The 14,034-nt window shown below is 35.5% G+C and overlaps 2 protein-coding genes across 5 annotated transcripts; one reads left to right on the top strand and one right to left on the bottom strand.

Annotated features, from left to right (window-relative positions):
- The first annotated feature begins 343 nt into the window (after positions 1-343).
- Positions 344-6,079, top strand: LOC122014604. Of its 4 annotated transcripts, none has more exons than XM_042570931.1 (10): positions 344-702; positions 1,012-1,103; positions 1,424-1,531; positions 1,632-1,714; positions 2,201-2,334; positions 3,698-3,750; positions 3,863-3,955; positions 4,723-4,814; positions 5,192-5,298; positions 5,836-6,079. In XM_042570931.1, exons 1-10 carry the CDS (start codon positions 445-447, stop codon positions 5,875-5,877), a joined length of 1,062 nt encoding a protein of 353 aa, XP_042426865.1. In that variant the 5' UTR covers positions 344-444; the 3' UTR covers positions 5,878-6,079. The 4 variants fall into 4 exon arrangements, 2 of the variants coding, with proteins under 2 accessions (XP_042426865.1, XP_042426864.1); XM_042570930.1 differs by having other exon boundaries at positions 1,003-1,103; XR_006120717.1 differs by having other exon boundaries at positions 654-702; positions 1,420-1,531; positions 2,201-3,750.
- Positions 6,080-6,448: 369 nt separating this feature from the next.
- Positions 6,449-13,042, bottom strand: LOC122015598 (glutamyl-tRNA(Gln) amidotransferase subunit A, chloroplastic/mitochondrial-like). Its single transcript, XM_042572583.1, has 10 exons — positions 12,370-13,042; positions 10,534-10,845; positions 10,169-10,348; positions 9,926-10,020; positions 9,765-9,840; positions 8,510-8,587; positions 8,335-8,428; positions 8,213-8,262; positions 7,159-7,272; positions 6,449-6,911 (listed from the first exon to the last, which is right to left on the bottom strand). Exons 1-10 carry the CDS (start codon positions 12,964-12,966, stop codon positions 6,837-6,839), a joined length of 1,671 nt encoding a protein of 556 aa, XP_042428517.1. The 5' UTR covers positions 12,967-13,042; the 3' UTR covers positions 6,449-6,836.
- Between the last annotated feature and the right edge of the window lie 992 nt (positions 13,043-14,034).

The following is a 14,034-nucleotide window of genomic DNA, read 5'->3' as shown; positions in this document are numbered from 1 at the left end:
ACAGCGGGCCTCACTTAAAGCGAGACGTCAGAATCGTGGGTAGGAAACCGGAACATACTGACTTGGCAACGAGCGATAAAAAAAAAAAGAGAGAAGGCTCGTGGGGTCAGCGTGGGGTCTACCTCTCACTTGTGGTTCAAATAAAAGTGCTAAATACCTAAATTTAATATATATTTTAATATTTTCATGCAAATTTTCCCCAAAAATAATACAGTCACTTGTTAATGTTATTTTTTAAAAAAATTAACAACTATTTAAAAATCGTGTTTTAAAAAACAGTTTTGAATTTATTCCATATTTTTAACGTTAAATAGTTAATAACTGTCGATCAAATATCCGGCACGTGTCCCATTCCATCCTCTCCCTCTCCGCTTCCGCCATCCGCCAATTTCACTTCGGCTCCAGTCGTCGGATCTGGAAACTCCACGGAATTATCCGCTTTCAATGGCCTCGCCGCTCCTCTTTTGGCCGCCTCCGCTCTCGGCGGCCCGGCTGAGGGTTTTCTCTGCGAGAGGCAGTGACCTGCTGCTTGTTCGACGGGTTGCCGTTTCCTCTCGCGTCCCGATCCTCTGTGAACCCAAACGGGTGCCGATACTTGGGGGCGGAGACGGCGTGAAGCATCTCGCTTCTACCATCGCCTCCACAGCGTGCTTCTTTAGTGCTGACGACGAGCAGAGGCCCGCATCTTCCGGGGATGAGCAGGTATCGTCTCCCCCCTCCCGTTAGTGGATTCGAATTTGATTGAGGTTTCTGAGGTTAGAATGTTGTGGGAATTTCACTTTGCAGTTCGGATTTTTACCCTTTCTTGCAGAATGGGTCGATTTTGTAAATTGAATAGGGTTTAGGATTTCTGGGAGTAGATATCTTAACACTTTTTTTCGATCCTGCGTGTTTAAAAATGATACGATCTTCTGCAAAAAAGAGTCATTTTTTAACCGTTCCATGAGATTTGTCAAGCTGAAATAGTCTTCTATCCTATGCATTCCCCATAAAACTCTTTAGTTTGCACAGGTTTCAGAGGTGAAATGGCGAGTCCTCCATCGGTGGGATGTGCCTTGGAGCTGGTCGACTATTACACTTACTATATTGGCATGCGGACTGAGGTATATACCTTTATAGCATTTGTTTTGTGGCTTTTGCTAGTTTTCATCTACGTTTCAGTTCTTTTAAATTTCTGGATCTTTTGGTAAAATTGACTTTGAAGTTATTGGATAGTCATAATTCTTTGTTCTCTTGAGCCTTGAGTCCTTTGTGAACTTAAAATTCTTGTAAGATGTGATCATGTAATTAAGACTGACTCATGAGATAAAGTTACTGACAAATATGTTTTGATTTTTTTTCTTCTACTTGTCTCCACCAGTTGAAATAACTTGTGATTGTTTCATAATTACCAACTCATTGAAACTGAAAATTTTCCAGACAGCGTTCTCCTTACAGGGTCGTTAGAGGCATCACTTCTTCCATATTTTGGTTTGGAAGGCAGGGAAATTAGTTTGGATCAGAAAGCAGAATTGTTGTTTGCTGGCCAACTGTATGTGTTGATATCCTCAATCTCTGGAGACGTTTCTTTGGTATCTGTTAGAGTTCTGCATCTTGAAATGATTTTTATTCTTCAAATATTAATTGGACAGATCTGTAACAGCCGTTGTGCTAGGGGTGATTTTTGGCATCACCAAGAGCTTTGAGCCACTTCCAAATGATCTGTTTCGCTATAGTGAGTTCTTGTGCATCTTTTGTCTCTTGCCATTGTACTTGATCTAAGATCTACATCTCTACAGTACATATAAATAGCTTCACAATACTTCTATGTGGATCACATTGCAAGAGAACACAAGCAATTTGACATTTTCTAAAAAGGAAAAAAGCAAACTTCTATGAGACATTGCTTGGAATAATACGCAAAATTCTTTATGGATTTTTTTTTTTTGTCTTTGTTCTTACCACGTTTGGAATAATACTGCAAGTATTTCTTGCATATAACTCATGTAACTGCTCTTTCAACATATGCCACCAACTAACATGATTACTGTAGGAAGCACACCTCTTATTACATGCATCACAGTATGGCACTACTTGTTGTTTGTGTTTTCAGGCGAGCAGCATGCAAAATTATTCTCCAATAAATAGACAACAATGAAAGAAGAAATTGAAAGATGCTTTTGAACATCATTTGCTGATGGATATGTTATTAAATTCTCAGATCTTACCAAACCATTTGATCTACGGGATGGCTGGCTCCTCTGGGCAGGTATTGGTCTCCTAGGTGCACTAATTGCTATCGCTCTCACTGGTACGACCCTGAGTATATTTCATGGTGAAAACCCACAAAGAGAGGTTAGATATTATTGTCTATGATCATATGTTTGGATGGTTAAATGAAATCATTTCTATTATCTGCTTTAGTTTTTCCTAACTTTTATAGTATTTAATTTACTTCCATAATGGTCAGGAATTTTCATTCCAATTGCAAGTTGTCATAAATAGTTCAACCTAGTATTAGCTGCAGAAATGCTATGGGGAATTTTATTGGCTATAAGAAATCTATTATTTTCTCAAAATTGATTCAAGCTACAAAAGTTCATAAAGAATGTCGATTGATTGTGAAACAGTTTCTTGGATTATGCACCTAAATAGCCAAATAGTAGGCATGGAATGAACCATACCATACTCAACATGAGCAATATACACATAAAAGGCTTGGCAATCAGCCTTGCATATGAGCTAACTGTGCACCAGTTAAGCAGGCTCATTTGCTTGGTGTTTCAGTTTGAATCAACCCATTCATTTCTGAGCTAGAATAGGTTGCGTGCAGCTCGTCCCGTTTAAGACTTCTACTAAGTGGTGCTACAAAGAGTTTTCTTTTCATCCTTTGTGTTCCAAATTGTCGTTATTCCATGCACTAGAAAATGCAACCACATACAAAATTCTACTCTTAAAAATGAAGATTTTCTTATAGATTTCTTTCTAGTGTCAATTTTGGTAAAAGGAAACATGACTTGATTTGTTCCTTCACACGGTTCTTTTCTCATGTTTCTCTGCTTTTCTTAGTTAAACTTGTTCTTTTTCTTTCTACTTGTGGATTAGGATAATTATATGTTTCCATTTTGGTCTGAATTTTGCAAAATCTTGGTAATACTTAGGTAGCAAGCTTACAAATTGTCTTGCAACAGTAAGGCTCATATTATAAGTGTCCACAACATATGTTGGAACCAAGGTTGTCAAATTGAGGTTCATATCTATAAGCATTTTTGTGAATTATTGAATCATAAATCATATTGGATCGTGGATTGTTATTTTGTGGACTATTGATGATGGGTAAGTTGGAATTATTCACAACATATGTTGGAACCAAGGTTGTCAAATTGAGGTTCATATCTATAAGCATTTTTGTGAATTATTGAATCATAAATCATATTGGATCGTGGATTGTTATTTTGTGGACTATTGATGATGGGTAAGTTGGAATTATTCAAAGTATTGGAAATTTTTTTGAAAAAGTAACGTTTTGGGAATAAACTGAAAGTCTCCATTGATATTGGTTTTACACTTGAATTCTCAACAAATTATTTTAATCTATTGTCTTAACTCTTAACCTCCATTTATATATACTCTTTCGTTTATAATCTCTCAGCCACACGATTTACATGTTATTTCATAATGATTTTAGAGATTCTGAATTTATTGCATAATTTGGTAGCAAACTGATGCCTTAATTCGCTTATTGCCACTGATTGGTTCTTCAGGTGTCAGGTATTGTTTCTTGTAGTTTATTTCTTAACTAAAGATTAAAAAAAATTATAAAAAATCTAAAAAAAAAAGTTAAAGGATAAAATGACTAACTATTTGAAATCCATTTTGGCAGCACTGCATTTCTTGTGGCCACTACTGGGATTTTAGCCCCAGTTCTTGAGGAAACTATCTTCAGGGGATTTCTTATGGTGTCGCTAACTAAATAGTATATTTCCTGTCCTGCAATTTCCTCTGCTCATTTGCTTGTTAATTCCAATTCCCAACATAACTATGTTGATTACCTGTTTATGTAGGAATCTGTTACTTATATATGTTATTATCATTTAGCTGTTTAGTTGTCAATAAAATAGATGCATCATTTCCCTTCATTTATTTCTACATATATTTTTAAGATTTTGTATGGCTTAGTTTGATTTCGCACGAGGAAATTTGATTTGAGCTTTAAATTGATTCATTGTTGGACAGCATTCTGAAGAGTCAACTATAGTTTTATTACTCAAATCTCATGTCATGCTCCTATCATAGATCTGTGCATTAGCCCTAGATGTAAAACTGAATATGATCTTTTGAACTAGAGAATTATCGAGACTTAATCTGATATAAATCAGTAAGGATCAGATGGTGTTCTGACTTGATTTGACTTACTACTGCTTTAACGTACTAATGCTTAGAGTTCTTTATGACACAATTTCAGTTGAGAAATTTGCAACATCGAAAACCACTTTAGAAATTTGATTTGTAGATAGAGATAATTGCACGTTCTAATTCTTTGGAAGCATCTATTGCTGTATGTTTTGAGTTGAAATGGTCTCACAACCAAAGAGACCGAAAAGTAAAGAAAAGTGAAGTTTGGGAAAGGATAACTAGATAAACAGAAACTTGATCACAAACTAAAAAGTTCGTTTACTAGTTGCCTTCCTAGAACATACTCTAATTCATCCAGTTTGAATATTTCATTTCCTTTTTATGCAGCTTGCCAACACCAGCTTCTGTGCTTATAACTGCTGCAATATTTGCCATTGCTCATCTCACACCAGGAGAATTTCCTCAGCTGTTTGTTTTAGGTAGTAATTTTGACTCAAGTTGTTCAGTTCTACAAAAGAAAGATGGCAAAACATCTATCAAACCCAACACATTACTTAAACACTTGGATCGACAAGTTAATCTTGGAACTACTTGAGCAATAAAAAGCTTTGATAAACTTTTTGTTCACAAGGTATGGACAAACCTTGTGAGATTTTTGTTAATCTTAATTAACTGTAAGAAACTTCCAATAACATTTTACAAACTCACCATATTACGGGAAGATTGGTGTCTTGCTCTAAGCATATTAGAACAAAGTAGGAATAGGTTTAGTTATCAGTTTAATAGACGAACTTAAGGTTCTTTGACATTCTTTGGTCATAATAAATGTTTTTTTATGTTCTGTGGCTTTGAACAGGGACTGCTTTGGGGTTTTCATATGCTCAAACTCATAATCTACTAACACCTATCACAATACATGCACTATGGAACTCCGGAGTCATCTTATTGCTCACATTCCTTCAGGTATTTCAGCATATGTGATTTAGTTTCTTTGTTTTTTTGCTCAACTTTCTCTTTTCTCATTCATGCTGAAATATTTTGTTGGTGTTATGTTCACTCCTTTTGAGATCTTGCCATTGGGGGTGTAATTTCCGATCTTAGGTATTGGCAAAACTCACATGGACACATTCTTTTAGCATCTATCTGTCTCTTGGAAAATGCTTTTTCAAGTGAAAGTTATTTTTTTCCATGAGTTCCAATTCTCTGTCCATTCACTTCGATCAACATGACTAGCTTCCACAAAGCACAAAGAGGACAAGAAAAACACTTTCCTTGTATCATTATAACCAAATTTGAAAAATAGTTGATCTTTTAATAATAAAAAATCTTGAAAAATGTTATGCACAAGGACAACATTCTGCACAAATTAATTTTTCTTAAACAGACCTTAGCCTAGACTCAAATTTTGAATAGTTTAAGCAATTTTTTTTTACTTGTGTTGTTTGTATAGTAATAATTTAATATTGTGTGTAGTGTTAACACATTTCTTGTTGAGTACAGATTCAAGGATACGATATAAGGGAACTGCTACAACCATCCTGAAGCATAATTCATGTGTCTGGATTTCACCAAATTAATTTAAGGGATAGATAGTGTCAAAAGACGACCTTCCATTTGGAATTTAAAGTTTGATTTTTTTTTTTTATTACTCTCATTTTTGTCACTGCACTATATCCGTGAGGCCAATATATAGCCCAAACTATGGTGTAACTGCAAGGTCTTCTTATAATCTCCCTTACACTAACGGTTCAATTCTCAATTACGGAACACTACATGACATTTTCCTCTAATGGAATAACAAATTTGAGATATTAGATTGTTCTATCGCGAGCACTTCCGAATTTACCCTCAATGAAAACTTCTATAGACTGGACTGGTCCGAAAAATTGGATATCTCATGCTAGCTTAAAAGAAGAAAATAAACCTATTCTTTGGTTGGGAATTCAACAGCACCATTCCGGTATCAATAACAACACTACACAAGCTCGAGGAACCTCATGGAAAAACATAGCAAAAAAGATTATATTCACAACAGAAAGGTAGGCGACAACGCTGATTTTGGAAGCAATGCATGTTCCAATAAACTGCATCATACACAAGATACAAACATAGGTGTATAAAATTTTATATCTTGTATTCTAAAGTTTAGACGCTTTTTGAACAAGGAGCAGCTAGTTCACACAGCCATTTTTGTTGGTGCGATATGATATTGGTAGATTTTCTTTAGAAGTGAACTGTAACTAAACTGAGCTTAGCCCAGGCACAGTGTATGATTTGTGGAGTAATTAAATTTTACAATTATTGACAAATAAAGAAGAAATCTCCATCAGGATAAATAGGAGAAGCATCAGGTGACCAACAAAATGCATCTTCACAAGCTGAAACTCGATGTGGAGTAGACAGAAAAAATCAATTTGGTAGGAATTCATATATAGGAAGATACACCGTATTGTGTGATGCATCGTCACTGATGATTCACTATTTTTGTGGAGATTCTACAATCACAGCAATGGCGGAACAAATCTGTAGTTTGGAAGTGTTTGCTCAAATATATGACCAATTCTCAGCAACTTCTCCTGCAATACCAAAGTTGATTTAGAGGTTATATGTTCTCTTATACTCAACGACCAGTTTATCTAGTATTTCGTTGAAAAAAAAGAGGTCCACAGAAAGGCGTTCCTATAGAAAGCATGAGATGAAGGTGCACTTGAGGATATGATGATGTAATAATAACTGCAGATAAGATTTAGTCGGTCCCAAAAAGTTGAGGTTAATATGAGGTTAACAGGTTTTTGAGAACATCCGTATGGTTATGCTTCTTACCTCACTGAAGGAAGAGCCAATCATCTGAAGGCCGACAGGAAGACCTGCACTTCCACCTTCAACGAACCCACATGGCACGACTAGCGCAGGGAGCCCAGCCAAGTTAACATTCACCTGCATGAAAAAGTACACTGCTCGCAAAAGGGAAAGGGCATGATGGTGTTTAACAGAGAACAAAGAGGGAGAAAGAGCTTGTTATCTCAATGAATTGGTAGAAATAAACATAAATTGGTCATCTGGATAGACTAGTAGTAAGACTAAAACAAAGCAATTGTCTGAGCCTAACAAAAACTCATGCCTAATCTCAGTGTCTAGTTTCGATTTAAATATAGTGGTTTGAGATGATGTGGCCGTGTCAGCAGTCACACAGGCAGGAATATAAAAAATTAACAGGGTATCAAGAATCGGCAAAATTCCTTCCACTAACTAAACTTCAAGCTACATTGGATTGTTTTTCCCAAAAAGAGGTTTAAGCTAAATTTTTTTTAAAATGTACGGCTAAATCTGAGATTTAAAAAATTGATTTTTTTTCATAACCTTGGCAACAGTTGTTGGAATGTAAACAAACTAGTAAATTTATAAGGGCAGGTACATGGACTTATCCCAAATATGTGGTACAACCAAAAACAAGATAAGTGCCTACAACTTTATGCAAATTTGGTAGCATGAGAAATGACTATGGCATCATAGATAATTCAAAGTAGGTATTGTGGACCTCATCCAGCTTGATATTAGACATCTACTCCGAAAAGTAACATGCCATTGGCTCATATGAGATCTTTCATAAGTCACTCTAAACACTTGAAAATTTTATATGTTTATTATGAAATTTACTGATATATACTTTACATCCTCTGACACTAAATGGTGAACAAACAGAACTGCAATTTTCTCTGTATTGCCAAATAAAAATGACAATGAACATAAAGATATCCGACTAAAGAAATACTCGTGAGGATAAAGTGTAATATATGGAGTTGTAATAGTATCATCCATATTGAGACAAGAATGTTTAAATTGAACATATGTAACTAATGAGAATCAAGATTCATACTGTCATGATGTCGCCTGCATACATAGCCAGAGGATCATTGACCTTTTCTCCTATAAAAGTTGCATATGATGAGCTAGGGCATAAAACAGTTAGCAAGTAGCAGAAATTATCAAACAACTTACCAATTTTATAAGCAGGTGATGGTACTGCTGGTGAGACAAGAATATCCATTTTCTCCAATGCATCCTTGAAACTTTTCCGAATCAATGTCCTCACCTATATGGCATACAAAAATATTTTTTTTCGCTATGATCATTCGAAATCTTTATAAGGATGAAAGCAGAAGTTTTTATGTACCTGCTGAGCACGCTTGTAATATGCATCATAGTATCCGGCAGAGAGTGCATATGTTCCCATCAAAATTCTCATTTTTACCTACATAAATATGGAAATTGTTCAAATTTTCAATAACATGAACCCATATACACAATAGGAGATGAGCCTCCAAGTTAAACCGCCACGTGAAAGACCCTGTGATAATATTGGTTTTTGTAAGAAAGCTTTGGCATGCGAGATCCTCACTTGAGTTCAGTCAAGACTAAGCTATAAATATTTTCTGTAAAAAAAGAAATACTAGTGCAAAAAGACCCTTTTTTTCTTAATGCCAAGAACTGTTTAAACTTCGTTCTGTTTGCTATAATGGGCATTGGAGGAACTGGACTGCATAGCTTAAGAAAAAATAATATTTTGTAAATTCGATAAAGTCTGTAAATTGTAATGCATTAATGGTTATAATTAATCAAACCATATTTTTAAGAAAAGGATTACAGAATTGATGATAGATAAATGTAGAAAGAAAACATTTGATGAGTTTAGGCTGATTGAAGCGGCACTTGATTTTTTGAAAAGCCATATATTGCCTTGGTCATTTTGGTCCAACTCTACCATCTGAATTGACATTAACTTTCGAAATTATTCCTTCCAACATCAAGATTTGATAAATTTTACAGCATACCCAAACTTTCACCCAAATCAAACCAAGGAAGGGTGTGTGTTATATAGGCTTTAGACAAAGCGAATTGTCTTCCAAGGAAAATCCATGAAGAGAAACATGATTCCCTCTCATTGGACTTATGTGAACACGTCAAGAAACTTGACAGTTCACATGACAAGTGAGTTCAAACATCAACATAAATAGGCTGTGTTGGTGACAAATATTTAGGATTAGCTACATGAATCTTATCTCCCATTGAATTTCATTCGAGCTAAATAAGTGGATGTCAAAGTCTAATGAAACTGTTGCCATTTTTAATTTGGGCATAGGACTAGAACTGTGGTTAAACCTTATAGCCTTTGAACCATCAATCAATACATAGTATAATAATGTTCTTATATGTATAACTCTAAGCTAGTCCTTTAACCCTTGAATAGGTATAAGAATTCATAGTTCTTCACTAACAGTTTCTTTATAAGGCAAATTTACTTTGAATATCATCGTTGAATTCAGAGATTATCATATTGCATAAGCTTTAAGAAGTAAACTACCATATATTAAGAGTAAGCAATTGAATAGTATCTTGTTGGATGAGACAAGAAAAAAACAGTCATGTACCTCAGGTCCCAATCCATCAGCTCGGGAGTCTCCATATAATGAGTTTAACTCATCAACTGTAGCTCGATTCCCATATCTGATATATATTTTCTAGAGTTGTGATCTGGAGAAGTATAAGAACACTTGGGGTGATATAAAAAGTAATATAAGAAAAGAATCACCTTACACCATCATAGCGTGACAAATTTGAGGAAGCTTCAGAAGACGCTAAGACGTAGTAAGCTGGAAGCCCAAGAGAAAACGAGGGCAGTGATACCTGCAATAGAATACTCACAAGAGCATTTATGCTAATACTGAAGTCTCTAGTATATAGCTTGAAATGTGATTACATAAACTATATCAGTACTGAAATGAAGATATGAAATATTCGTAGTAGAATGGAAAATTAATCAAACAGGAGCAACCTCTGTTATTGTAGCCCCTAGTTCTTCCAAGTGTAAAGCAGCGGCTTTGATTGAGGAGATCACTCCCACGTCAACACCATCACCAATAGTCTCCCTAATCATGCCAACTTTTAGTCCTTTCAAAGGTGTAGACTCAAAGTGATCAGTTGACATCAGAAAAGATGCATAGTCAGGAACTTCCTGTCAAGCAGATGAAAAGGTAATGAGTTAAAAATAGCAAGCATGATAACAATGATTAGTTATTACATTATCGAGCAATAGCAAAACACTTGTGATTTTCTGTTTTTTCTGAAAAATCAAGAAAAAAAATGCCAAAAGAACGTCAGTTAGGAAGAATAAAGACTAGGAAAGTTTCTAAAGCTCACATGTGTGCTACTAGTTGAATCAAATCTGTCATGACCAGACACCACATTTAGAACAATGGCAGAATCAATGACTGAAGCTCCAAAGCATCCAATGACATCCAAAGATGACGCATATGCCATGAGTCCAAATCGGGAGACACGCCCATAAGTTGGTTTGAGCCCAACAACACCACAGAATGATGCTGGCTGCCTCACACTACCACCAGTATCACTTCCTAAAGACACGACACACTGCTTAGCTGAAACAGCAGAGGCAGAACCCCCTGATGATCCTCCAGGCACACGTGAGATGTCCCAAGGGTTTGCTGTGACCTATGAGAAAAAGGATGATCACAGCAACATAAATGCATAAAATATTGTTAATTCCTGAACAAATATGAAAAAATCAATTTGTATCCCAGCAAATCTTAATAGGATCAAAACATGACCTGCTGATTTAAACAGTGTTTATTGATCATTCTAGAAAGCCTTTTCGTGAGTTTGGAACCACCTAAGATGGCAATTAAAAAAGAAGTCCAATGCCATCGGAGATTTGCGAGGCAGGACCTATGCATTGTACCTAACCATACAGTATTTTACTTACACTACAAAAGAAATAATAATAACAATAACTATTGAGAGTATCATTTTTGTTGCATGTATTGGCTGTCGCATAAAGTGGTTCTGCTCTCACTTTTTGTACAAGTTGTGATTCTAAGAAAAATATCTATTCTACAATGATATACAAATCTTTAAGATTTTGACAGATGAAAAGGTTCTAACAAGAATTAGTCACTCATTTGAGAAGGCGTATTTTTAATCAAATACTCAGAAAGATTAGCAATTAATCCACACAAGTTACAGCCTATTCATAGTTAGATTCGAAGATATTACAATATAAATTTCCCAATTTAATGTGTCATATAAATTGAAGGAAACACACTATTTTTACACTCACAAGTCACAACACATTTTTTAAGCGAATTTTTAGAGGCCTGGTGGGTAACTTTGACGCCAATATGTCCAGAAAATAATCCAAATACACATATTGCAAAGATTTCACTTCATCTTTGATCCTCGACTAGATGCAATGACACATCATCAACACTAACATAGATATACAAACATCTATCCGATTGAGCCACATGGGATTATGTGGACTCTACATTTAGCCCAAGAGCTAAATCACTCTATTCTAATCTTGCTCAGGCCATATGCAGGAACAAACATCACACAGGCAGCCCACCCAAGTAAAAAGTGTGAACCAGTAATTTCACACTACTGTAAGGACATTTTAGGGGAGAAGACAAGAATTTCAGTTCATGTAGGATTCCGAGATTTCCTAGGCAGAGAGTAGGTCAATTTAGGTTAAGCAGAAGCAAAGCAGACACCAAATTAAACTGAATGGTATGTTTTCATCTCTTTTCTTGTTTGCTCCATGTCCATAGCTTAAAAAGACCAGCTCCAGTTTTTTATCAACAAATATCTGACTCTAGCTAGTAACTATAACAAACACTTGAAAACTGAAATAACAGAAAGTTTCTATTGTATGCCTTTATCAGCACACTCGGAGTGAATTTGCTTCCAATTCATCTGGAGAATTGCTTCTTGTTATGAAACTAAACATTTATTAGACAATTTATATCAGTTTATAGTTTGAATAGGACAAAAATATGACAAGTGAAGCAGCATGATTTTTTCCTATTAACGACGCATTTCTTAAATGTACGTGACACATTTTGCATCAGTGGTTTTAGTTTATGACCACAAAATGCAAAGTGCACCAACTAAAAGGAGTTCTTATTCGCTTGAAGAACACGGGAAAGAACGTAGTAGTAATGAGAAAAGAACGTTAACCTGAAAGCCCGAGCCTTCAGTTGTGCTCCCCATCCCGAATTCATCCATATTCGTCTTCCCGATTATGATAGCTCCAGCCTCCTTCAACTTCCTCACCGCCGTGGCGTCAAAAGGTGGTCGATATCCCTCCAAAATCCTCGACCCACCAGTCGACGGCATGCCCGCAGTACAAATATTATCCTTCACTCCGACAAGAACCCCAGCCAGAGGCCCCAAGTCCTTCCCGGACGCCACCAGCCTATCCACCTCCTCCGCCTCCCGCATCGTCGTCTCCGACACATGGAGGAAGCTACGGATATGCGGCTCTGTGCGGCGGAGGCGATCGAGGTACTCTCCCGCGACGTCGGCCGCGGTCCTCCGACGGGAAAGGAGGGACTCGCGGATGGAGAGGATGTGGGAGGAGGGAGGCGTCGTAGTGAGGTCGGTGGGGGCTATCTGGGGGTCGGAGGAGAGAGCGGAGACGGCGGAGCAGTGAAAGCGGCGGCGTACTGAGGAATTGTGCGAGAGGGGGAGACGAGTTTGAGGGGAAATGTGGAAGGGGAGACGGCAATGGCAGAGGAGCAGGCTGCTAGGGCTTCGAACGGGAGGCGGCGGCATCGTCGCCCTCTCGCTCTCTCACACTGTCGCGCTTCGAGACAGGATGAGGAAGGAAGGCATGTTGCGGGTGGGTTGGCGGGTCCCGTTTAATCGATCCGACCCGAATCAGATTCATTTATAATTTTTTTAATTGAATAAATTTAAAGATTTATACTGCGTCACATATAATTAAATATATGATAAATATATGGGACGATATAATTCATTTAGCAAACTTAAACCAATTTCAAATACAAATAATAAATTAATTGTATACACATATAATGCAAATCAATATAATCTCACTTAAGGATCTCCAATGCAAACTTTTTTTAAAAAAAAAAAGCGAACAAAAAAAATTTTAAGAGGTGCGAGGCAAGCTTTGGGAAAGTTTGATTTTTCCAACGTACTGAGATGAAGTTATTAATTATTGAAAAAATAATATTAGATAGTTAATAGTTTAAATAATTAAAATATTTTATTTCATGAATGGTAAAAAGTTATACTCTTTTCTTTTAAAAATAAATATAATATATTTGATAAGTTAAAAAATATATATAAATAACTATAATTAAATTAAAATTCATAAGTTAATTAAATATTAAATATAAATTAAAAATTATAAGTTAATTAATTTATTAATTAAAAATTTAAATAAATTAAATTAAATATAATAATTAATTAAAATATTAAATAAAAATTATATAGAGATATTAAATTAAAAATTAATAAACAAAGATATGTCATTTATAAGGTAGGACTAAAAAAGTTATATATAGAGATATTTTGATTTGGAGAGAATGGTTCCTCTTCTATTTTTAATGTGGTATTGATATGACATATTAGAAATTATAAAAACAAATATGAAGTGATTTAACTATTGGAGATCATTTCTATGGGTATATATATATAACATTTTTATCTTGGGTACCCAAAAAATTCATGGTGATTTTTTTTACTCCTGTCTGTGCTAATAAAATTTTACCTTTAAGAATTTAAGGATTAAATTATAGTATTAAATAAAAAAAATTAAATCGAAAAAAAATTAGGTGCTAATGAAATGTGCATCATAAAAAAAAGAAATTGTTT

Source organism: Zingiber officinale, chromosome 8B, assembly GCF_018446385.1.
Source record: "Zingiber officinale cultivar Zhangliang chromosome 8B, Zo_v1.1, whole genome shotgun sequence".
Taxonomy (NCBI): domain Eukaryota; kingdom Viridiplantae; phylum Streptophyta; class Magnoliopsida; order Zingiberales; family Zingiberaceae; genus Zingiber; species Zingiber officinale.
The sequence above is the reverse complement of the archived record's forward strand: the minus strand, read 5'-3'. Positions and strand labels throughout refer to the sequence as shown.

Excerpts from the sequence above, each read along its gene's own strand:
- LOC122014604 (XM_042570930.1), top strand. The coding sequence starts at position 445 with ATGGCCTCGCCGCTCCTCTTTTGGCCGCCTCCGCTCTCGGCGGCCCGG. Across the intron at positions 1,532-1,631 it reads TTGTTGTTTGCTGGCCAACT|ATCTGTAACAGCCGTTGTGC; the intron begins GTATGTGTTGAT and ends TTAATTGGACAG. Across the intron at positions 4,815-5,191 it reads TCCTCAGCTGTTTGTTTTAG|GGACTGCTTTGGGGTTTTCA; the intron begins GTAGTAATTTTG and ends GGCTTTGAACAG.
- LOC122015598 (XM_042572583.1), bottom strand. The coding sequence starts at position 12,966 with ATGCCGCCGCCTCCCGTTCGAAGCCCTAGCAGCCTGCTCCTCTGCCAT. Across the intron at positions 10,846-12,369 it reads CTGAAGGCTCGGGCTTTCAG|GTCACAGCAAACCCTTGGGA; the intron begins GTTAACGTTCTT and ends TTTTTCTCATAG. Across the intron at positions 6,912-7,158 it reads TTGGCTCTTCCTTCAGTGAG|GAGAAGTTGCTGAGAATTGG; the intron begins GTAAGAAGCATA and ends TTGGTATTGCAG.